Raw genomic sequence first — 24,785 nt, forward strand, 5'->3', positions numbered from 1 at the left:
AAATTAGGCAGATTTAGAACCGTCGCAGCTATAAGCCGCTTATCCCACATGCTAAAAGAAGTAATGTTTTGTTCTTTTTATAACAAGAATGTATGTTTTCCCTTTGCGAATGAGCTCTGGAAGTTAGTAAATCGGTAAAATTCTGAAATCCATGCTGAAAATTTTGTGGTGAGGTCATACCAAATGGTTCTCAAAAAGAGGGTCACAAACAAATGAGTGTTACATTTGACATGAATATCAGTTACTACGTCGTGTGGAACAAACCAACCGTAGCCTAAAAACTCCAATGAAATATTTTGTGCTCACGTGTGAGTGATTAATCTGTATAACGTGCGTTGTAACAGAGCCCCTCAAATTTGATGGTATGGACGAGACATGCTATAGATACGTTTTAAAACATAATTTAATTTAAAACTGTAAATAGGGAATCCCCGTCAATTTGCATGCTATGAAAATCGTTGTTGTTGGCGAAAATGCCTTCGTTTAAAGACAGAAAGAAGTGAGGATATATAGTTTAAACTATATTCTTTATATGTATATACTAGTGTGCATATGTAATAACAATGGTAACTTGTAATTTAACAAACACACTAAGGGCTCTATGAATAATGATGCCCGTGAGTTTGCTGTTGAAAAAATGGCGCAGCAAGGACTGTAAAGTTGAAATAAAAACGCCTGTTGACAAAAATACATGTATTATAAATATATTTGAATACATTTATAAAAAACGATAGAGATGGTGTATTGCAGGCCTTTATATCACGGAAGATACTCGGCGTTTAAATTCGCGATTCATATGTTGTAAGCAACATATCGAATACATTTTGTAATGAAAAAGAAATAATAGATGGTTCTTGTTAAATAAAAAACTGTAAATAACTGTAATATGTCCAAATGACACGATTTATTGCTTACTAGCAATATAATTTCTCTATAAAAATTGTACGTGTGATCTTACCTTGCTCCAAAAAAGGTCTGCAGGAGTGTACACACACCACAAGCGAATATCATGTTTCCAAGCAGCACCGAACGCACGTGCATCGTTTCCGGTATATTAATGGCGCAAATTATAGACGCCATGATCCCGGGAGTTGCTAGGTTGGAGCTTAACAACATCAAGTAATGCTGAAAAAGAAAAAAAGAAAAATTCTGCAGCTTACAACAAAGACTGCCTAATCATATACCGAGATTGAAGAAATCCTAGTTTAATTATGTATAATGCAGCAAACTCGTAAGTAAGGGTTGCTCCGATGCAATATTCGTTAAGCAACTTTTGTTGATTATACAACATTTCCCTTTCCTAGACTGAAACTGTACAATTTTTCAACAACAACAAATATAGAAATGTGCAAGACAAATGGTCTACATTATGTATGCGTTCATATGAAAGTGGATTTAAAACCATATTTAACATAAACGTTGTCAAATTACGATTTTTTTTCCGAAGTTGAATTTTTGACTAAGATATTAATTGAATGTGGTCCTTGAGTAATACATTATACTTATTTAAATTCAATTGTAAGAACTATTGAGCACTATCAAAACACCGAATATAAGGATAACAGGATTAGCCTCTCAGGGTTGCCAGCACTTTGGTGAAATAAAATTCCCTGACTTTTCCCTGACTTTTCACTGACCAATTCATGTTTTTCACTGACCAAAATCGTCAAACACATAAACGGCCTCCTGACCTCCCCTATAGCCGTCCAATCCTCCCATTATATTTTTGCATGTAAACTTGTATTTATTTTCCAAAATATAAAACATTTACATTGTACATCAAAGTAATGATTCAAACATAGTGTTCTACTATTCTTAACTATTTCTATTCAAACACAGTGTGACTGTTGGTCAGTGAAACATGTGAAACATTAGCATGAAAACAAGAACATAGGGCTCATTTTGGCATATCATGAAATAATCACTATAAAATTAAAGACTTTGAATGAGTATGGTAAGTAAGTGTGAAAAAAAGTTAGTGTGAAAAACATAGCATTGCATAATTTAACCAGTTTCCATCATGTTTGCAAGACAAATCCTCTTGTACAATTTCTTAGTGTCAAAGCAAAAAGCAAAGCAGGTTATATGCCAATATGGTAGTTTGGTATACATGTATACTGACTAGATTTTGTTAGTAATTAAAAGCCCTTCTAGTGATCATGCACAGAAATAGCTAGACCAATACAGAATACAATGAGAGGCATGACTGTAACATTACATTTGTTTCAGTTTCTTCTCTAGATGTTCAGCTGTCTTAATTTCACACTCCATCTCCTTTCTCTTTCCATGGGACTTTTCCCGCAGGGCATTAGATTTGACCAGTAACTGCAGATTGTTTTTGGTTTCAGCTTGTTTGGCCAGTTCATCAGCTTCAACAACCAATTTATCTACCATCTTCCTCAGACTTGCCGTTTTCTTCTTTGCATCATCCAGTTGCCTTTGAGTTTCTTCCCTTTCTTTGTCTTTCTGCTTCTTTTCATCCTCTACCTTTGTTTCCTGTGCATGAGTCCTGTACCTATGGTAAGCATGCCTACAGCTCTGAAGTAACTCCTTGCTGACACACTCGGAGATTATTTGAATTTAATGCTTAACTGTGAGAGTGATAAAGTCAAATATTAAATGCCTAAAGACTGCCATAGCCAAGAAAGACCTTCAATGCGTATATTTTTCGACCTTTGAAATAATTTTTCCCTGACTTTTCCCTGACTTTTCAGGATTTTCATTTTTCACTGACCAAATTTCAAAATTCCCTGACAATTCCCTGACCTTGAAAAAATACCCAATTTCCCTGACTTTTCAAGTCCGCTGGCAACCCTGCCTCTGTCGTCTAGCACCTTCAGTGCTTTGATTTTCATTTTAGACGACATCTCTAAATTAAATCATTATGTTATCACTATTTCTTGCAACTTTGACAACAATTCTTAATCCATGAATCGGTGTCTATTTGTGTTACCGTTCGTCGGTCCGTCCGTCCGCTGTCTGTCTGTTTGTTTGTCTGCCTGTCTGTCTGTCTTGCATTCAAAGGAAGGTTTTTAAATTACATTGTATAATATACGTAGTAAATAGGCATTTAATACGTATCCTTAGTGCTAAGATGTTTTATAGTTTTTGCACGTTTCATATGTTTCCTAAGACCTCTCTAAGTACGGGATATAATTAAGATTGCCATCATCAAACTTGTATTCTTGGCAATATTTCAATATAACGGCTGTTTGCAACGTTTAATACTAGGTACCAGGAAATGTTACACCCGGGTTTACATAATGCATGTCAAAAGTACAATGCCAGAGCATAAGAAATCATGGATAAGTAGGGTCGTTTCATCATGAATGCTAGGAGTGATATTATACCTATGGAAACTTTTCAACAGAAGTTCTGCAATGCATCTTCGAGATACGAATCGCTCGTAAATATTTGTTACTTGAAACAATCTTAAACACCATTGTACGACTATTTTATATCTGCCAGACACAACGACGCAGCATGCCGTACGTTGACAATGCACGTTACAACTTAAATGAAACAGCACCCCTCTTAAACTGAACCGTTTGACATTCAATCAATGAAACACCAAAAAGAACGGTCGACTTGTACGAGATTTCACTCCTCAAAACCTAACCAGACTGGCTAAAAATATATATTTCGAGGGTAGACTTGATTCCACTCAACTCCTGGTATAATGGTTTTAAAAGCTACAGAAACAACTTGATGTTTGCAAGTTTTAGTAAACTAACGCTCATTTTATGTCTTTTTTTGTGCTCCAAATCGATACTCTGAAAGTCTCATTTTCGCATCATTTCGCCTATCTCCGTAACAGCTAGTCCGTAATTGTCCGGGAATATCCGTACATTGCAATATTGTTAATGCCTTTATTTCAGAGGGAGCCGATCAATAATTTATTCTATCAACTCTATAATATTGGTGACGTAACTCGCTTTCCTGTTGACAATTACTGTATAAAAAAGGGTTTCCTAGAAATACATTTGGAAATGCTGGGGAACATTGATTTTAGCAAAATCTCACATCGTTAAATTGCTGAAAAATGGGAAGACTCATAAAATCGTCTTTGCTGAGCGTTTCTCCAGAGGTCTCGTATAAAGCAATTAAGCCTAAGAAGACGTTTTAAGAATAAAATGACTAGACCAGCATGTCCAAAATTGTTGCCAAGCCAGAAAATAGGATCCTCAATGACACTCATATATCTCGTATGAAAACGGTGAAACCAGATATGACAATACTAGAACTTCACAAAATCACAATTTAACAAACAAAGTAGTCGACTTATGAGATAGCATCAATCGATTAGCATACAGGTTAATGCCTTTATACAATTGAACCCTTTATAAAGTTCTAGTCAGTGCCCAAATCCGTCCATTTTACTTTATTCTAGTTAGTAAAGTCATGGTTATCTGAAGCTGGACATAGTTACAGTCAGTAGTTAAGGCAAGGTCATTGCCTCCAAATCCGAAGCAGAACACATTTCTTATCAGTAAAGATAAGTTATGGCCCAAAATATCCCTTTTAAAATACGTCGTTTCAATTCAGTAGTAAACCAATGCAATTGTACAAAATACCAGACTTAACAGAGTTCCAGTCAGTAGTAAATGCAAGGTTATGGCCAAAATACCACACTTAACATAGTTCTAGTCAGTAGTAAATGCAAGGTTATGGCCAAAATAACACACTTAACATAGTTCTAGTCAGTAGTAAATGCAAGGTTATGGCCAAAATACCACACTTGACATAGTTCTAGTCAGTAGTAAATGCAAGGTTATGGCCAAAATACCACACTTGACGTAGTTCTAGTCAGTAGTAAATGCAAGGTTATGGCCAAAATACCACACTTAACATAGTTCTAGTCAGTAGTAAATGCAAGGTTATGGCCAAAATACCACACTTAACATAGTTCTAGTCAGTAGTAAATGCAAGGTTATGGCCAAAATACCACACTTAACATAGTTCTAGTCAGGAATGAAGACAAAGTTATTGCTCAAAATAACACACTTAACATAGTTCCAGTCAGTAGTAAATGCAAGGTTATGGCCAAAATACCACACTTAACATAGTTCTAGTCAGTAGTAAATGCAAGGTTATGGCCAAAATACCACACTTAACATAGTTCTAGTCAGTAGTAAATGCAAGGTTATGGCCAAAATAACACACTTAACATAGTTCTAGTCAGTAGTAAATGCAAGGTTATGGCCAAAATACCACACTTAACATAGTTCTAGTCAGTAGTAAATGCAAGGTTATGGCCAAAATACCACACTTAACATAGTTCTAGTCAGTAGTAAATGCAAGGTTATTGCTCAAAATAACACACTTAACATAGTTCCAGTCAGAAGTAATTGCAAGGTTATGGCCAAAATACCACACTTAACATAGTTCTAGTCAGTAGTAAATGCAAGGTTATTGCTCAAAATAACACACTTAACATAGTTTTAGTCAGTAGTAAATGCAAGGTTATGGCCATAATACCACACTTAACATAGTTCTAGTCAGTAGTAAATGCAAGGTTATGGCCAAAATAACACACTTAACATAGTTTTAGTCAGTAGTAAATGCAAGGTAATGCCCAAAATAACACACTTAACATAGTTCTAGTCAGTAGTAAATGCAAGGTTATGGCCAAAATACCACACTTAACATAGTTCTAGTCAGTAGTAAATGCAAGGTTATGGCCAAAATAACACACTTAACATAGTTCTAGTCAGGAATGAAGACAAAGTTATTGCTCAAAATAACACACTTAACATAGTTCTAGTCAGGAATGAAGACAAAGTTATTGCTCAAAATAACACACTTAACATAGTCGGGGTCAGTCGTAAGGCACAGGTTATTGCCCAAAATACCGCGCTTAACATACTTCTAGTCAGTCGTAAAGGCAAGGTCATAGCCTCCAAATCCGAAGCTGAACATATTTCTACTTAGTAAAGAAAAGATTATTCATAGTTCCGGTCAGTAGTAAAGGCAAGATAATTGCCCGAAACCCGACGCGTTATATATTTCTAGTCAAGAAAGGCAAAGTTAATGCCCAAATTACCTGAAATCCGAGCAGAAATGTGGAGATCCAGGGTGGATTGTCGTCCACCTTGTACTGCAGACCGGACAGGATGGCTGACTGCATCTTCCTGCTCTTAGTCTCGCCCTTACGAGCAACCTGAAACAAAGGGCCATATATGTATATATGCAGAATATATAGAAGCAGCAGTTTGAAGATCTTCAACTTTTTTCAGCTTTCAAATTAAATTGCAAGATCATTTTTTTCAGGGGCAGTTATCAATATTATTTTAATCCTTAACCTTAGCTTTGCCTTTCAGTGCGTTCAGCCAACTGACCAGCATCGGTATATACCAATCAAAACTCTCAGACTTTCGTAAACTTGAGTTAGATTTTAGTTTGTTATTGACTACGGTCCCAGAGCTCTTTAAACGTCTTAAAAGTCTGCATCATTGTTTGAAAAACTTGCGTTTTTATTCTCTGTAACAGCACTCTGAAAGATGACGCCAACGATAATATATACAGGATACAATAATCGGATCTAAATCTCAACTTGGATCTTGCATTCTGGATATAATGACCTACACTAAATTCTAATAATTTACCAATGATTGGTGGTTTTCATAAGAAATGGTTCCTCCTTCTCGTAGCATGCTTGGTCATTCTGAGACAGTTTCTCAGACAAGTATCTCAGACAAACGTTGATCATATGTGTGACTGTTTTCAACTTTTTGTTTCTCAAACAGGCTTCGCAGTTTCACAAAATAAGTTTGCAATTGTAAATAATACATCACCGTGTCGTATGACTCACTTCTTTTTGAAGCGAGAGACAACGGTTGGACACAATATGTAGTGGTACGCATTTCATGTCCCAGAAATGAATGGATCTCATGTTTTGCCTCAACTTGCTCTAAGCTTTCATTGTCCGTAAAACCTTAAACGGCAACGATGTCCTACTTATGATAACCCGCTCTTTGTTCAACCGTAGTTGTTTTAGGAGATATCAAATGCGGCAATTGCGTTGACATGACCCACCCTATTGCCACACACCCTTCCTAAAATAAATCACTCAAACTTATTTTTCGGGACCAAATTTATTTGGAAGATGAGCATCTATCACAAAACCCTAAATATCATCAAAAATATCCAAGAAAAAAAAATCCCCCAAAATACTTATGTTCTAATTAAAGGTTGACATGTTTCTTTGATTTTTTGGTTTTGTTTAGGATTTGGTGATAGATGATCATGTTCCAAATACATTTGGTCTTGAAAAATAATCACTAATTTTTCAAGGAGGGGCTGTGGCCATAGAGTGGGTCATGTCAACGCAACTGGCGCCTCTGGGACGTATGTGCAACACTGTGGATAAGCATTTTCTGCGTCAAGTCTTGTTATTCAATTAACGTTTTGACATACCTTTTCCGAATACAATTGAACGAAACAAACTAGCGGATCAAGTGGAGGGGCACCTGCCGCACACCCCCTCTAAAATCGTCCAAGATTTATTTTAATTTAGGAGAACTAAGTAACAAAATAGGGCCAAAAATAACCATTTCGGACTAGAAATTGTCAAGATTTTCTTGAGGGAGTACTCTTGCCATTTGTTTAAGTATATCATTGGAAATGCTTCTTCTCGCCATAAACACCGATGCTTCATTATTATACGAAATACGGTAAAATTGTCACTATGCCATATCGTGCAGTTCTATGTCAAGGAAAGATGCACACTCGATAAAAATATTCGATCGAAGTTTGATATACAAAGCAAACATGACAGAAAGGTTTTTAGCTTCTAAGTTTTGCAGTATGCTCTTCACTTGATCAAAATGGATGGATTTGTTCACGTATTTAACTATATGCCTTTCTGGAAGGCAACATTTTGCTTAAAATGAAGACTTTACTCAAAAATAACTTTTCTTTTACTACATCATTTTAAATGAAACAAAGGGCAGTCTTTGCCGCTTTAAGAGCCCCGTCATCGCTTTATTACCAAAGTTTGATAAGATTATTAGTTTCATCAAACACTTCTATAAACTTGTTTCCAATAAACTGTTTTGACAGTGCTCCGTCAGAAGGCCGTTTTGTGAAAAGGTTTGTCGAAGTGTTATAAGAAACTAAACTCTCAATCTGGTAAAGACCGAAGGCGGGGCTCCATAAGCGGCGTAGACTGCGCTGATTTTCAATTAAAATGGTGAAGACATATTGAAGTTATATTTGTTTAAAGTCTTCTTTCGAGGCAAAATATTGCCTTCCGACGTAGCATTTATGACGCAATTTATCACGTGGTATACACACACTGTTTTCTTTAACGCGTAAAAAATATGTTTTTTTCCCCTTTCCTCACCTACTCTAGAAAAGTGTTATACTCATAGCAATTTTGCTGACAGGCAATATTTTAATTTTTGAAAATGAATTTTGTGCGCTTGTGATTTTCATTACAAAAGGCCATATATTGGTCAGCTATGTCAACTGCATTCGCCTGAATATTGCGAGTGTCCTTACCATGCACGAAAGAAAACTTTTCCATTCATATAGAAAATGTGTGGCATGCGCGCAGTACAATATGATACTGATCGGTTTGTCATATTCGGCGAGAACGCGTTTCCGAGTGTTTTGATAACTTACTAATGCAATACCCTATGCATATTGAAGCTGCACTCTCACAGATTGAACGTTTTGACAACTTTTTATTTTTTGTCGTGGAACGACCCAATTTGTTCGAAAATGCATGTAAACCAGTCATTTAAGACTGCTGACAAAAATAGATCGCAGAGTTTTAAATTGAAATTCAAAAACAAATGATGTTTTATGCGTTTTCTTTAACCGTTAGTAACGGTTAAACCCATAAAACATTAATTTTAGAACGGGAATATGAAAATCTGCGATCTGATCTTTTGTCAGCAGTCTTTTATCATTAGTTTGCAGATATTTACGCAAAAAAATATCATTCCCAGACAAAAAATAAAAAAGTTGTAAAAGTGGTAAATCTTTGAAAGTGCAGCTTTAATGATGATGACAGCAAATCAAATGCGACTGTGGATATAATTTCTCGAGTCATTTATCAGACATGAAGGATCTATACGAATACGCAAGAAATATTCAATGACTGTTAATTTATCAAGTAAATTCTACACAGAAAGCTTATTCATTAAAAGTGCCTTTACTACAGGACTGTTTGACTCATACTTAGACTTTCGGTGTCAGTTTCAGATTGATTGCAAAGTCTAATTATTCATAACTAAAATAATACACATCCGAATCTTCGCAAAACATAACACAAGAGGAAACAGAATATCGATATATCTGCATCACTGGGATTACTAGGCGAGAAATTTCTGATTTATAGAAATCTGGCTGTAAATATATACTAGGAAACTATGCAATCAAGTTTCCATGAACCTGGTTTTCCAAGAAACTCGTCGGGATTATTAAGCTATTTCCTGACGCAAAAATTTAAGACGTAAATCTGCTTTATGATATGAACTATGTTGCCGACGGCCACAGTGACGGTAAAATCCCTTCGACTTCCTATATCTCATACCAACAGCCAGACAACCGCGCACCGAGTGAAAATCAATGGAAAATTACCAAAAATTGGAATGTTACGCTTCAAAGAAGACCTGAAATGTTAAATCAAAAACAAAATACATGCGACAACTTAACTTACAGAAACTTGACTCAATATCAACGATAAAGCTCCAACACTGTATTTTTCTTTCTCTTTCTCTCTCTTTAAGATCAAATCAACAAACAAGCGCGCAGGGCGTTCAAAATGGAGTGACTCAGGCTAAACTATTCTTTCTCTACGGAGGGGGCGTGGCAGGAGTCACGTGATATGTTACAGAAATCTGCGATTCCTGCAGGAAAAGCAAGAATCGGGCAGCCGCAAGCCATTGATCGGCACAATCGGTAATCAATTGAAGTCTCTCTGGATTGTGTGATCTATTAAATCAAGCCGAACAAGAACTTTAAAAATACTCAAAGAATTCCAATTTTGTTTAAATAAGAAAATGACGAAGATGAAAATACACGGGTAAAAACATACTCATGATATATAGCGTGAGTTTATGCCCGTTATATAGTAGCATTCATAAAGTATTTATTTTTTATTTATTGCTTTTGTTACGTTTTTATCCGGGTTTTTTTTACGAGAGTTCTACTTTGTCTGAAAAAAATAAAATTAAAACATTGCTGTAACTAAAAATTAATGCTTATCAAACAACATAATTGCAAGAATTGCTAAAAACACGTTTTAACATTCGTATAATAATGGTGACTTCAATATCAACATATGAGTTAGCATCATCAGGTTACTAATCAGTTTGGTAAAAAGTTAATATAAACAATTTCGTAATATATTAGTTTCGTTTAAAATCAATATATCTTTTTGTTAAACCAATTAATCATTTCGATAACGTTGTTTTTTATCGCCGAGTACAGAAATGACTCACAGTCGTTTGTTTATATTCGTTATCGTCATCCTTTTCGGTGAGAGGCACATATTCAATATCTGAAAGAACCATTTCACTTCTCAGCTGTTTGTATTCACTGTTGTTATTGTTAACATTGTTGTTATTTCCACCTGGTTTTACCTGTATTATATTCATATAAAGAGTCGTAAAGGGAAGTAATTTACACTATACGCAAGGGCAACTACTATTTGGTCCCTATATTATATAGTATTTTCTTTTGCCTTCCCCTTATTTTTTATAATTACTATACTAGTGTGCCTGTACTTTGTTAACAACAACAACAACAACAACAACAACGACGACGACGACAACAACAACAAACAACAACAACAGCAGCAGCAGCAGCAGCAGTAACAACAACAACAACAACGACCATATCAACGATTATAACAACGACGATATTAACAACAACAACGAAAATGATGACAACAACAACGATTAAAACTTCTTCAAACCTACATGGAGCAAGGTATCTAACTTTTAAACAATTTTCTACATGGTCGTCAAGGGGCGTAGCTAGCCCTCTTTTATGTGGATTCGTAATTTTGTTAGAGGTCGGGGGAACGCCCCCTCAACAAATTTTGAAACCCATGGTGCAATCTGGTACTGGAAAATGGAAAATTTTAGGATCATGTAGTCATGTACGCATACTGCAACCTTGGCTGTTTTTTGAATTCAGCCGCGTACTCGCGTAAAGGCAGCTATGCGCCTGGACTCGTTAACATATATATTATTAAGTAATCTAGGCCTTTAGATCACAAGCGTGCCTGAATAATCATCGAACGACCGACAAACTGACGTAAGGAAAACTACTTTCAATTAAATGTGAATTAAGCGCCACAAACTAAATTAAGGGTTTGACTTGCAAATCTAAAGCAGCGATTTTTGCTTAACTTATTGTAAGCATCCAAGCTTGGCTCGATTTCGCGAGGCTTGAAGTAGTTGACCGGTCCTTGGCCGGATATCGAGCCAACGGGTTTCGACTGAATACTCAGAAAATATCAAATCGAAAATAAGATCGTACGAGTTTTATTTAAAGGACCTGCACTTCGATACAGCTGGATACAATGAAAAGAACAGGGGGTCGTACGAGTTTTATTTAAAGGACCTGCACTTCGATACAGCTGGATACAATGAAAAGAACAGGGAGATCGTACGAGTTTTATTTAAAGGACCTGCACTTCGATACAGCTGGATACAATGAAAACAACAGGGGGTCGTACGAGTGTTATTTAAAAGACCTGCATTTCGATACTCGAAACTACCTCAGTCCCTTATAACCGGATTAGGCTTAGCTCGCTATGCTTGTAATTCTGTAAATTGTGTTACAACTCAAAATAAGTCATTATTCTTTTATTATATCACAGTTCACGTTTAGGTAAAAGCATGTGAAAACTCAATATTACTTCATATGAACTCAGGTATAAAGGGGTGGGTTAATGGTGGCTTCACAACAGGTTTGGAGTTCATCATTATACAAAACAAATATAATAAGTTAGTTAGGGGATGTGTTTAGTTTAAATATTATTAGTTTTAAAACAAAACAAATTATCTTATTTGAATTCAGGTACAATATGATCGATACAGTAATAAGCTAACTAATGAAAAACTATTGAACATATGATCAGATGCGTTTAAAGTAATTAAATAAGATTTTAACAAAAATTGCTGTTTTTTACAATTTAAAACTTCACTCAAATTCAAGACAATAGGTCTCGAGTAAAAACGACTACATATAACTGATCGAGCGTTTTTAGACTCTCAACAGAAAATAAAATTTCTGTTGATCACGATAAACGTATTTTTATTCGACGAAATGAAGTACGGTTAAGATTAGCGGTCTCGTTTTTCACGACCCGGTCGGGTTCGATTCCCAGTCTGGGCGCATGTGAGTTTGATTTGTGGTCAGGGGTAGGACATGTGACTTTCATCCGGATTTTTCGGTTAACCAGACAACACAAGACCACAACCTCGCAACAAAAACAAGCATTTCTGTTGTTGTAATTACTTTTTTCACAATCCGGTTGTAAAGTAAATAAGTAAACTTAGAACTTGGCACCAGTACTCAAACAAGCAAATATAAACCATGTTCAGCGGTACAAGTCCTGGACTGGTATTCAATATTGGTCTTAAATGGATCTAAGAACGATGTAGCTAATCGGATTACTTTATACTAATAACTGACCAAAAGAGTGAATGAAGTCAATGATGTATGACCATTAGATTAACTTAAGTTATATATTGAATACCACCCCTGAAATTGATTTTTGAAATACAGTCGAACCCCGTTATCTCGAACTCACAGGGACCGACGAAAATACAATTGATTTTTGAAATATATAAAGTTTTCAATTGCAATTAAAGTTGCACTCTTATTCAAAATCAGTACATACATATGTATAACAAATATAACTTTTGAGTGATAAACATTTTACTACTTACTAGAAAATGCATTTATAGAAAATATTAACTACGGAAAACAGTATTGTATAATCGTGTATTTAATAGATGATAATGCAAAAATATTTAATGATTGGTGAGTGCTAAAAGATTAACAGTTATCTACTATAGTATCATAAGGTAGAAATACCGTGTTTTGTGCACATTTTTTTTTCAAATAAACTCGGTATCCTTCATAAAAAACATTGTTTTCGACACTAATTCATCCTTTTTGGTATATTAAACAAATGTATTTATTGTGGTAAATCTTATTTTGGAGTAAGAGTGCATCTTTCACGAATTTAAACGTCATTCCTTACGTGCCGTATTAGCACTACAAAATGTCAAATAATGCCATACCATTTCTGCCAATTTTGAACAATTCCAAATGAAAAGCTATAAAAATTTAGAGATTCCAAATACTTAAGATGAACAATGTAACAGCGAATTATCCAGAAATGAAGGCAACTATCACGTGACTTGATTTAAATACTAGCCTTGATTTAAAACGATCCTTATTAAGCACGTCGATATTCCGAGGCCGAAAGGTCAGCGAGGTATTAAACTTTTCACCGTCATATTCGAACAAATATATTCACGTCACGATGTCTATAAAGTTTAACCTTTACAATGTAGCCCAACCATTATGCCATCAAACCCACTTACTTTCTTAAAGCTGCACTCTCACAGATTGAACGTTTTGATAACTTTTTTTATTGTTTGTCTCGGAACGGGCCAATTCATGCGAACATGCATGGAAACCAGTCATATAAGACTGCTGACAAAAACAATAAGATTGCAAATGTTTATATTTAACTTCAAAAATGGATTTTTTTAAACCATTAGGTACACTTTTAGCCATTAAAACATTAATTTTCGGACGTAAATATGAAAATCTGCGATCTGATCTTTTGTCAGAGTTGTAAAAACGGTGAATCTGTGAGAGTGCAGCTTTAAACGATATTCGAACATATTTGATATACTTTTAAAAGAAATGAAAACATTTCCAAAAAACCTAGAGGTGAACAATCACCTATAATAATTCTCAAACTGCTCATGAACTCCCAGGGTAACTATATCATAACGTCTTAACATTGAAACTAGTAAGTCTGATTTCTACTCAGAAAGTAGACTCGATCTTCATTCTACAGCATACCATCTTTCGCCACCATCTAGCTTAAAGTGATGTTCAGGGGCGGGTACATTTTTAAATTCGCAACATATTGCTTTGATCACTTTGGTAATTTGTTGTATCCAAAGCGTCTGTATAAAATCATATATAAAGAACTGACATTATACCATATATACATAATATGGCATCAAAAAATAATTTGAATTCTCTGATAACGGATTGATTTTTCGTTCATAACGCACCAAAAAAATGTCGATGTCTGACACAAAAAAACTTAAACGAACCCTTTCCAAACGATAGCGTGTACACGGCTTCCACCTATATTTTACAAAACTTGTAAATAAATGTCAAAAAAGATTACAAATCATGGAGAAAATTGACTGAGTGTTTTAAAGAGAGTCTATTGTAAGAACTTCCGTTTTGTGAAATTTGGATAAAATTCATCAACAGTAAAATGTTTCTTGCAGTTTACTTTATAATACCATAATTTCATTTTGTACATTTCAATACATGTCTTTGTCAAGCGTTGTATTACCTTAAAATGAATAATGTGATGCAAAAAACCATTTTGTTCCCTTTAATATGATACCAAGCTTTGACATGTATCTTTAGAAATAGGTATTATGGCATGTCGAAGTGCGTTACCTTGCACAGGGATGGGTATGTCCTTATAAGTCAGAAATACAGTCATTAAGTTATGAGTAACAAGGCATTATATATTAATGAACCATAACATGTTCAATCTCAACTTTAAAGCTGCCCTCTCACAGCCCAACAGGTTTGACGGTTTTTTGGTGTGTTTTTTTTTCCATTTTTATCTCAGAATCATCTGATTTTGACATCAATGCAATCAATTCAATCGTATACGATCACAATGGAACATATCCCAAGTGTTTGTTAAACTGTCGAAAGTTTCATCTTTCTAAAAGCGCTAGCCTAACGCTTTTAGCCATAAAACAATTTTCGAACAGCAATATGACAGAATTTGCGATCTGATCTTTTGTGAGCAGTACAATAGCACTGGTTTCATGACATTTGCACAAAAAATGGCTCGAGACATATTTTTATGTTGTCAAAACGATCGATCTGTGGTAGTGCAGCTTTAAACTCAAGTTTACAGAGCTTGTCTGTTACATATTGGAGATTTTCCGGTGTGCTGTGTTTAATTATGTGCAATTATTATATTTGCAGCAATTGAATATAATTGTTTAAGTTTTCTGTAATTAAATTAAGCGCTGCTACATATGCTACTAGCTTCGGGACATAGCTCCTTCCTTTTAGGTATTGTATTGAGGACAATATTTTGTTTTATTTCTTGGTATATTATCAAGGAGAACGTATACAATTTATACTTAATCCCAATTTAGTTCGATTGTGATGGAGGCTGATACCTTATAGAGTCACATTCGAGTCCGTTTCCTGGGTAGAAATCAGTGCTGGTGTCCATTTTGATAGGCTGCGATAAAGATTTTACCAACAAACTCTTGTGCGCGAGGCGGACGCCTCTACCACTACACAACCCTCAACCTTAAAATATTAAAGGGTTTGATTTCGAAGGAAGTCAAATTACGGTAGAAAAATTACCACTAGATCACCCTCAACCTCATAATATTGAAAGGTTTGATTTCGAAGGGAGTGAATTTACTGTACCAAAATTACCACTAGACCGCCCTCAACCTTAATTCACTGAAGGGCTTGATTTCAAAGGAAATCAATTTACTGTACAAAACTCCCTTTTTTCAATGAAAACTTACAAAATTATTATTTCAAACACATATCGCTATTGCTTTAAATAGTCTCATTCCTAGTAAGCGAATAACGCGTATTTTTGAAAGGAGAATGCGCAAGTACGAATGAAAGCTCGATGCAAAACTTATATATGAATATACATTTCTTACTAAATTGTGCATTACAAAGGGAGAACATCGTAATGCCAAGACCAAACTATACCAGACGAGTATTGTACCTTCAACTTTAACAGCTATGTGAACGAGTAATTAGTCTGGTTCCCTGCTTACTGATATTTCATACCAATAACGATAGTGTTAGGGGAAGGAACTCCAGACTAACGAGTAATACGAATTTGAACTTCGAACGCAATCGGAACTCCTCGGCTAGTATCAAGATATGGCCTCGGATATAATACGGGTCGTAAGAAAATAGTCCATCATGGCCGACCAAGAAGATGTTCAAACAACCAAGAGATATGTTAGTCCAAAGACAGAATAAGGAGCGAACTTTTACCACTTATTTGTGTGTAAGTGTTATTTTTATACTTATTGTATTTTAATAAAATATAAAAATAGTTTTAAAAGAGCCCTAATGAGAAACTAATTGGAAATGTCATTAATTCTTAGTGGGTGGGGTAAAGTCTTCTTTCATTTGACAGATTCTAATTTAGTAAATAACAATTTTGAAGCTCCAGTGATCAGTGGCAAAAATTAAGAAAACAAATACTCTATTATTTTTTTTTTAATAACAAATAAGTCTGAATCTAACTTTACTTAGATCGATAATAGGTTAGATTTATCTCATACATTTCATATCATTAACTTTAATTTTTTATAATTAATATTTACATTCTTTTAACCAAGGATGTATGGTTTATATGTCCGTGAGTGTTGGTAGCGAACAACTTAATGTAATGGCACAATTGAATACCTCGGCCCTGTTCACTAATATAGTTCTCTAAATAAATTAGATCTTCATTCTATTGGTTTAACAAAATGAGTTTGAACGCATAAACCAGCACACATTTCTTTCAAGACTAAATTCTTTGATATCCACCAGTGGTGGTGATGCAGAAACATTGAAAAATGCTGACATTTTTACTGTGCCAATGAAATGCAGACATTTAAATTTTAATCTTATTGTCATTTTCAGAGAAGAGTATGGTACCAGGGGTGCAGCTGACTCTGATTCTTGGCTTGTTCTATTGAAAAAAGGCAGATGAGGTAATGGTTGTGCTATTTTCGAAATTCGGACAATAATTTAACAGTCAAGTATCCTATTGGTTTAAGCCCAAAAGTACCTGCATGTTTGTACAATTAACCAACAAGGATTGACAGTATTAAAATATCAACATTGTAGATGAATTTAAACATGATAACAATTTCATTTCATATTTTTTAATTAACCAGTAGTCCAGAGCTAAAAGCTGCTCTCTCACAGATTGACAGTTCTTCTTGGTCATTCTTCAAAAGCCCAAAGGAGTAATTAAATTAAATTTACACATATAATTAATTAAATGGCTTAAATGGCTTAAAGCAATAGCAAAAAAAATATTTTCCAAACAATTGAAATCTGTTCTATTATGTGTGACCTTATATGACTAGTTGGAGGAATTTTTACCAAATTTTCAAACTTGTATATGAAAGATTGTGATCTGATATTATGTCAGCAGTCTAATATCACTACATTTGCACAATAATTGCCAATTGGCTCGTTTAAAGACAAAAATAAAAAAGGTGTCAGAACAGTAAAACTGTGAGGATGCAGCTTTAAATTGGTGTTGCACTTAATGTTTTGTGAATACTTTTCTGTTGTTGTACAGGCTTTTAAAATAATTGATCTGAAAATATAATTCCTATTATTGTTGTATAACAATATTTTCTGTTTTCTATTTCAGGCACTGGAATCCGAATGTAATCAAAAATGCCATTGTATGAGGATTGACCTGCAATGCATGGCAATCATCTTAACACAACTGCAACGCCTTTCTTGGAAAAATGAGTGCAAGATGGAAACAAAGCATTCAGTGGAACATCTTGTCATCTCAAATATTTGATGACTTACATACTGATGTGAAGTTGAAGATAAAAGTCATCTGTTGGTCCGTGATAATTAAATAAATCCGAACATATATTTTAAAAGGGTAAAATGGTAAAGGATTTATATACACTTTAAGTGGTTTTCCTATATTATGGAGGGAAGATAACTACAAAAACAGAAACAGATGGCATCGGCAGACCAAATAAAGGAGAACTATTTTGTTCAGTTCAATTTTTAAGACTTCAGAAAATCTGTTAATAGGGCACATCTTTGCAAGTGCCATATTGTAAACGGGGCTCTTTAAAATGTGAAAAGGTGAAAGTGGTCTAGAGGATAAGCCCCAAATTCAAGGTTGTGAGTTCAAGACCTCCAAGATACTTTCTCTTGACCTCAGGAAAAGGATGTCCATACTTGTTTCTTCTTAGGCAACAGACTTAAGAGTGATTTTGTAAGCTTCCAGCTTGCATAGCAATCTGATAAGGCATAAAATAAGATACTAGCTGACTTGCAAACAGTTTTTCCATTTGTGTTGATTTATTTTTCAGTCTGTTTGAATGTTTATTAGAAGTGATGCGCATTGCTTACTGCAACCAATATTTATTTTCTTTATTAAGTTGAATTTAACGAACACATAACATGACCTTTGATTTTACAGATGCATGTTTATTTCGTTGATTGTATGAGTTTATTTTCTCAACTGATGTAATAAAAGTTATTCTGAATGACTGTCCTTTTTTGTTTGAAGAAAATGTGTTGAGGTTTTGGCATAGCATAGTGTCATCATCATTGTTGTGTACAAATAAAACATTCAAAACAATGTATTAAAACCCAAACTGTCAAGCCAAGTACTCAAAGAGGCACAAGGGTATTGCTAAAGAGACCGGTAATACAATTAGAAAAATAAAATGTAAAGAAAGATCTATAATTCTGACACATGGTAATGCTTTAAATATTCCTCTCATTGTGTGTTTATGGTTAAAGTGGAGACATACAGTATATTTTGTAATGAAGACTTAAATTTGTATGGCAACTTAAAGCCATATATGGGGATTAAGCGCCAGAAATATTGTGAAGTCTCCCAAAAGACTCAATGCACTTAAAAGGGCTTGGCACAGAAATGAAAGTAAAAATGGGAGCAAAACCTAATTTATCATTAGTTTTACATTGGATTGCATACACATGGCTCTGTTATTACTTGACTAATATCAAAAATAAAATTAAGAGACATGTTGATCCAAACTGTAATTATTCTTGTTTGCATTTTATGGAGTTGGACATAAAAGAGTCATTTGGTGAAGAGTGATCTAAAGGCTAATTATTCAAAATAGATTAAGTATTATTGAAAAAAGTCTGGTATACATTGATGAAAAGCTTAGTAACCTGGCTAAATATTTGTTTAAGGCTTTTATTTACAAAAAAATAAATCAGTTGAGTATCTTATCAGTTACTCTTTTGGTTGTTTTTAATAAAAAATGACAATTTACTCAAAGATATTGAGACTAATAATTATAGATTAAGACAAGTATAATGTGTAAGGAAACTTCTAATGAGTGGGTTTTATCCACAGCCTAGGAGGTAAAGTGAAGCATGATCTGCCTTGAACAAATACAATTTTAAGACAAGATCTGTCAATTCAGTGCACCAGTCAATTGTAACCCCCCCCCCCCCCCCAGGTCCGGGGGAATACTGGGGTTAACCAGCGGAAATGGGCTGTGTTTTTACCTATCAGGTGGCCCTGCAGTGCTGGTTGAATGCGGTGGTTTTATCTTCGCTTAAAATATAGAGTGGAATGGACCTTACCTAGAGTCCCTGGGGTGTGGGGGCGTTGGCAGGGATTTTGCCATTGGATCGTCCGCGCAGGGTGTGGGCTGTACTGAAAGTCAAAGTCCCCACTATTCCCCAGACCTGGGGAGGCTGTGGTTACAATTGTCTGATGCATTTCCACATGAACGTTGTATTGGTACTCTAACAATTGAGCATACTGCCTGGATAGTCACCGCCCCACCTCAACCCCACAGAACTGTTGACACAAAAAAAATCTGCAGCCCAAACCCAATAATGCTGAAGTAAAGGCATGCATAGATTTCAGCTGGTAAAGCTGACTGGGTGACCAGCTCACACCCATCCTACCACAACCCACAAAACTCTGCACAAGGCAATCAATGATTTTACAGAATAGTAATGTTGTTTTAATGGCAAGGCATGGTGTGAAAAATAACACGGCAAAGTATGACTTAAAACTTACATTTCATAGGGTATTCCTATAACTGTTGAGAAAATGTTGACATTTAGTCCATGCATGCATTTAATCCGATGTAATGATTCATGCATGCCATGAACCGTATGATCATTTCAATGACTGTCAAGTAAATTTTCTGTGTGCTCACGATTTTTCTAGAGGAAATAGAGTGCTTGAACTATAAGGAAACATCTAAATATTCATAAAACGAACATTTTTTGAGGTTACAATAAATATTTTCTCTTAAACAAGCACATTTAATTTAACACAATCCATTTCCTTGTTGTTACAATGGGCCTTCTTTACGCGGATTGAAAACGGTGTTAATCGCCGGCAGCCGCATCGCACTTTCGTATATCCTTACTACTATTTACGAGGTCTATCTCGAAGCTTGCCGGAGATGGCCGAGTTGTTACGATTGCTTCGAACGTTGTAACTGTTATACATGGAAGGAAAATTAAATAGCATTTCTACCAAGATTTAACTTTGTATATATTGTTACAGCATTTGTTGGGCCTTTTGCCAATATATAACGATTATGTTTGTGTATATTATTTGTTTGATTTTTTTTGCCAGAATGTTACGGTTAGATATTATTGAAACACGATTGCTACAAAGTTAGCCATGGTATGACAGTGATTTGTCGGTACACATGGTCCAATTGTTGTAACCGCATGTTATGTGTGTTTGTGTAAGAAATTTAAAAAAAGATACTTCATCATTGTATTATTTGAAAATCATACAAAACAATTCACAATTGATTCCAGGAAAACATCACGAAGGTTAAAGAAATCAGCTGCTGAAATGTGCTGCAAACAAATTATTTGCGCGAGTCTATGAACCCGAAATAATACCTGTATCAGAAGAGTTCGATATCATTTGTTTTTCATACTGGCACACTACTGACTCGTATAGGTCGGAGAATACGTATACAGGAGTTATTCGAGACAGGTTCGATACCCGGTCCGGCTGCGTACTGTTTCAGCCTCATTCAATCAATTGGCGCCTAACAAGGGCCGTGGCTAGATCCCAGTACATGAGTGGGACTGAGGATAATGGCGAGTTGTTTGTTTGTTTATTTGAGTTTGTCAAGGTCTGCCCGCGCCCATTGGCTGCATTATGGCTTGCCCCCATCACGACTTAAATTGTGTTTAAATGCCATAAGTGACATGAGATAGAAGTGACAGCAATTCGCAGTAAAATCCAGACATTGGAAGACTTGAAGAAACAGAGTAAGATACAAGAGATCCGGGTGCGATACCCTAGCTCTTTGCGAAGAGACCTAGCTCTTGGTTCTTTAACGTGCTCGGTGTAAAGCACCGATGCACGGGATACAACTTCCCTGGGTTGAACCAGTACTGAGAACACCACTTTTCCAAGCACTACCCTTTAAATGTCAAGCGCCAGGCAAGGGAGCTACTTGTACCAGCTTTTAACGTCTTTCGGTATGACGCGGCCCGGGATCGAACCCACGACCTCCCGCTCCGTAGGCAGACGCCTTAGCCACCAGGCCACGGAGACGGGAGGACCAACTCCAACACAGGGGGAGTGAAGTCATGGTACTGACTCGCACATGGATTGTCCGGGCCGATTAACTCAGTGACTTGCAAGTCGGTCGCATATTTTTGAGGCTGTGCAAATTGTTTAAAAATATGCAAATTCACAAAATATTAACAAGTCAAATCCAACAGAAAGATACAAAATGTTCGCTCATCAATATAATTTAACAAATTAGCATACCTTCTATACACCAGGCCCTGTATGATGCCACTTATATCTAGTTTCAAATATTTTTAATTGTTTATTTAATCGTTAATTCTTTTCCTATCTTCAGAAACAAAATACATGTGCTTTCTTTACCATATGTCACAAGACACTTATCCCATCCTCACGAAGATGAACAACATTTCCGGCAAACTTAGGCCAATAGAAAACAATTCACTAGTTATAAAGTAAGACATGACACATTGATAGAGAACCAAACACTGATGCACACTAACATAGGAAGTTAAATCGTTTTAATAAATCCGCCTTTTTGGGTTCGCGAGTATGCGACAAAACCAGGTTTTCATTAATTGGTAGAACGACTTAAGCCTTCATTGTGTGATTCAGTTTCATCTGGGGGGTTTTCCATTTTTTTAGAAACAGTTACCTTGAAATTGACCCTAGCGGTACAAAATGCAATCCCATAGAAGTCCTCCATAAACTCTTCCTACATGTCAAAATTGGCCACAAAAATGTAAACCCTTACTTAAGTTATTCAGTATCAAACAATTATCTATTTGAGTGACAGTGACCTTAACCCTAGGGGCTCCAAGCACGATCCCGTGAAAAGTCCTCATAAATTATTCCTATATATGTAGTTTGGTCGTAATATGTCAATCGTTACTGAAGTTATTCAGTTTCAACCGTTGTTTCAGAAACAGTGACATTGACCTTTAGCCAAGGGACCCTAATCGCTAATCGATAGGTCTCCATAAACTCTTCCTTAATAACAAGTTTAGTCAAGATATGTCAACCCGTACAACAATTATTCAGTTCCCACAATTCTTCTTTTATGAGTAACAGTGACCTTAACCTTGACCCTAGGGACCCAAAATGCATCCCGTGAAAGATATTCATAAACTCTTCCTATATAATTTATGAAATTTGGTCAAGATATCTCAACCTTAACTTAAGTTTTTCAGTTTCAAGTTTTTTAGTTTCAAACATTGATCCCATAAAAGATATCCTTTTTTTCTTCATATATACAAAGTTTGGTCACCTTATGCCAACCTAACTAAAGTTGTTCAGTTGCATAGGTGAGTTTGACGCGGCTCGCCCGGCCGCCCATCCGCCTGCCCGAACAACGACGTACTTCATTCTTATAACCAGGTTTCACTAACTGGTTAAAAACTTGAACTGCACAACAAGTAAATTTCTAATTAGCTAACAATCAAGTAAACTCGGCCTTTTTCACTCCTGTTTCCGAAGACAATGTCGCCTTCCCCAAATTTGAAATTATATCATACACGTAATAGGTGTTTTTTTACAAAAATAATCGATGTTAAACAGATTCAATTGGAGCCGACATTTCCTTTTAATTGCTAAAATTTTAAATAAAACATTGTTAAGAGCAACAAAAGAAAAGTTAACTTAACTCTTGTTATAATTTCTCGGTCTGATATTTTCCGGAAACTCAACTTTAAACTTTAAGTGGTTTAATTATACTTATACTATGCATTTAAAATAGACGTGACGAATTATCCAAGCTGTTGAAGAAACAAACAATCTAAACGCTGTTGAAATAAAGAAAACAACTCTTAGTGCAAATTTCCACGATGCGAAATTACAATTCTTTCTAAAATAATGTAAAACGAGGGGAGAGCATCAGAACACCGAGATAAAGCATTACCAAACAAGTACGTAGTGTTGATTATTATCAACAACAGGGATAACAGGAACGAAGGGCTAGCAACAGGGATGACAGGAACGAGGGGCTAGCACCAGGGATGACAGGAACGAGGGGCTAGCAACAGGGATGACAGGAACGAGGGGCCAGCAACAGGGATGACAGGAACGAGGGGCTAGCAACAGGGATGACAGGAACGAGGGGCTAGCAACAGGGATGACAGGAACGAGGGGCTAGCAACAGGGATCACTGGAACGAGGGGCCAACAACAGGGATCACGGGAATGAGGGGCCAGCAACAGGGATTACAAAAACGAGGAGCCAGCAACAGGGGTCACGGGAACAGGAACGAGGGGCTAGCAACAGGGATGACAGGAACGAGGGGCCAGCAACAGGGATGACAGGAACGAGGGGCCAGCAACAGGGATAACAGGAACGAGGGGCCAGGGACAGGGATCACAGGTACGAGGGGCTAGCAACAGGGATCACTGGAACGAGGACAACAGGGATCACGGGAATAAGGGGCCAGCAACAGGGATTACAAAAACGAGGAGCCAGCAACAGGGGTCACGGGAACAGAAACGAGGGGCTAGCAACAGGGATTACAGGAACGAGGAACCAGCAACAGGGATCACAGGAACGAGGGGCCAGCAACAGGGATAACAGGAACGAGGGGCCGGGAACAGGGATCACAGGTACGAGGGGACAACAACAGGGATCACAGGAACAAGGAGACAGCAACAGGATTACAGGAACGAGGAGCCAGCAACAGGGATCACAAAAACAGGAACGAGGGGCTAGCAACAGGGATCACAGGAACAAGGGGCCAGCAACAGGAATCACAGGAACGAGGGGCCAACAATCGGGATCACAGGAAGACGGGCTAGCAACAGGGATCACTGGAACGAGGGGCCAGCAACTAGGGGCCAGCAACAGGGACCACAGGAACGAGTGGCCAGCAACAGGGATCTCAGGAACGAGGGGCAAGCAAAAGGGATCACAGGGACGAGGGGCCAGCAACAGGGATCACAGGGACGAGGGGCCAGCAATAGGGATCACAGATACGAGGGGCCAGCAACAGGGATCACAGGGACAAGGGGCTAGCAACAGGGGTCACTGGAACGAGGGGCTAGCAACAGGGATCACAGGAACGAGGGGCCAACAACGGGGATCACAGGAACGAGAGGCCAGCAACACGATGACAGGAATTAGGGACCAGCAACGAGGGGCCAGCATCAGGGATCACATGATTCAGGGGCCAGCATCATGGATCACAGGAACGAGTGTCCAGCAACAAGGATCACAGGAATTAGGGGCCAGCAACATGGATCATAGGAATTAG

At 36.6% G+C, this 24,785-nt stretch overlaps 2 protein-coding genes and 1 long non-coding RNA gene across 5 annotated transcripts in view; 2 read left to right on the forward strand and 1 right to left on the reverse strand.

The window, feature by feature from the left end:
* The window catches only part of LOC128219833 (solute carrier family 23 member 1-like), a 34,051-nt gene extending 12,128 nt beyond the window's left edge, over nt 1-21,923 (reverse strand). Inside the window, exons 1-3 of one of the 3 annotated variants that reach the window (XM_052927912.1) lie at nt 21,794-21,923; nt 6,044-6,160; nt 959-1,125 (exon numbers count right to left, since the gene is read on the reverse strand). In XM_052927912.1, the coding sequence (XP_052783872.1) occupies nt 959-1,125; nt 6,044-6,127 (251 nt within the window). In that variant the 5' untranslated portion in view covers nt 6,128-6,160; nt 21,794-21,923. Of the gene's footprint in view, nt 1-958; nt 1,126-6,043; nt 6,161-9,667; nt 10,064-10,451; nt 10,595-21,793 lie in introns of those variants that run through there. The other 2 variants (XM_052927911.1, XM_052927913.1) reach the window with 2 other exon arrangements.
* LOC128219834 (uncharacterized) lies at nt 16,222-18,530 on the forward strand. Its single transcript, XR_008258674.1, has 3 exons — nt 16,222-16,300; nt 16,927-16,997; nt 17,672-18,530. It is a non-coding gene; the product is annotated as an uncharacterized LOC128219834 (long non-coding RNA).
* On the forward strand, nt 21,090-24,785 carry LOC128219257 (ribosome-binding protein 1-like). The gene is made up of 2 exons (XM_052927069.1): nt 21,090-21,122; nt 23,877-24,785. The coding sequence occupies exons 1-2, from the start codon at nt 21,090-21,092 to the stop codon at nt 24,783-24,785; spliced, it is 942 nt and encodes a 313-aa protein (XP_052783029.1).

Source organism: Mya arenaria, chromosome 15 (genome assembly GCF_026914265.1).
Source record: "Mya arenaria isolate MELC-2E11 chromosome 15, ASM2691426v1".
Classification (NCBI taxonomy): domain Eukaryota; kingdom Metazoa; phylum Mollusca; class Bivalvia; order Myida; family Myidae; genus Mya; species Mya arenaria.

Coding starts and splice junctions, on each gene's coding strand:
- LOC128219257 (XM_052927069.1), top strand. CDS start 21,090: ATGAGTGGGACTGAGGATAATGGCGAGTTGTTT. Junction 21,123..23,876: donor AGGATAATGGCGAGTTGTTT/GTTTGTTTATTT, acceptor CAGGGATAACAG/GAACGAGGGGCCAGGGACAG.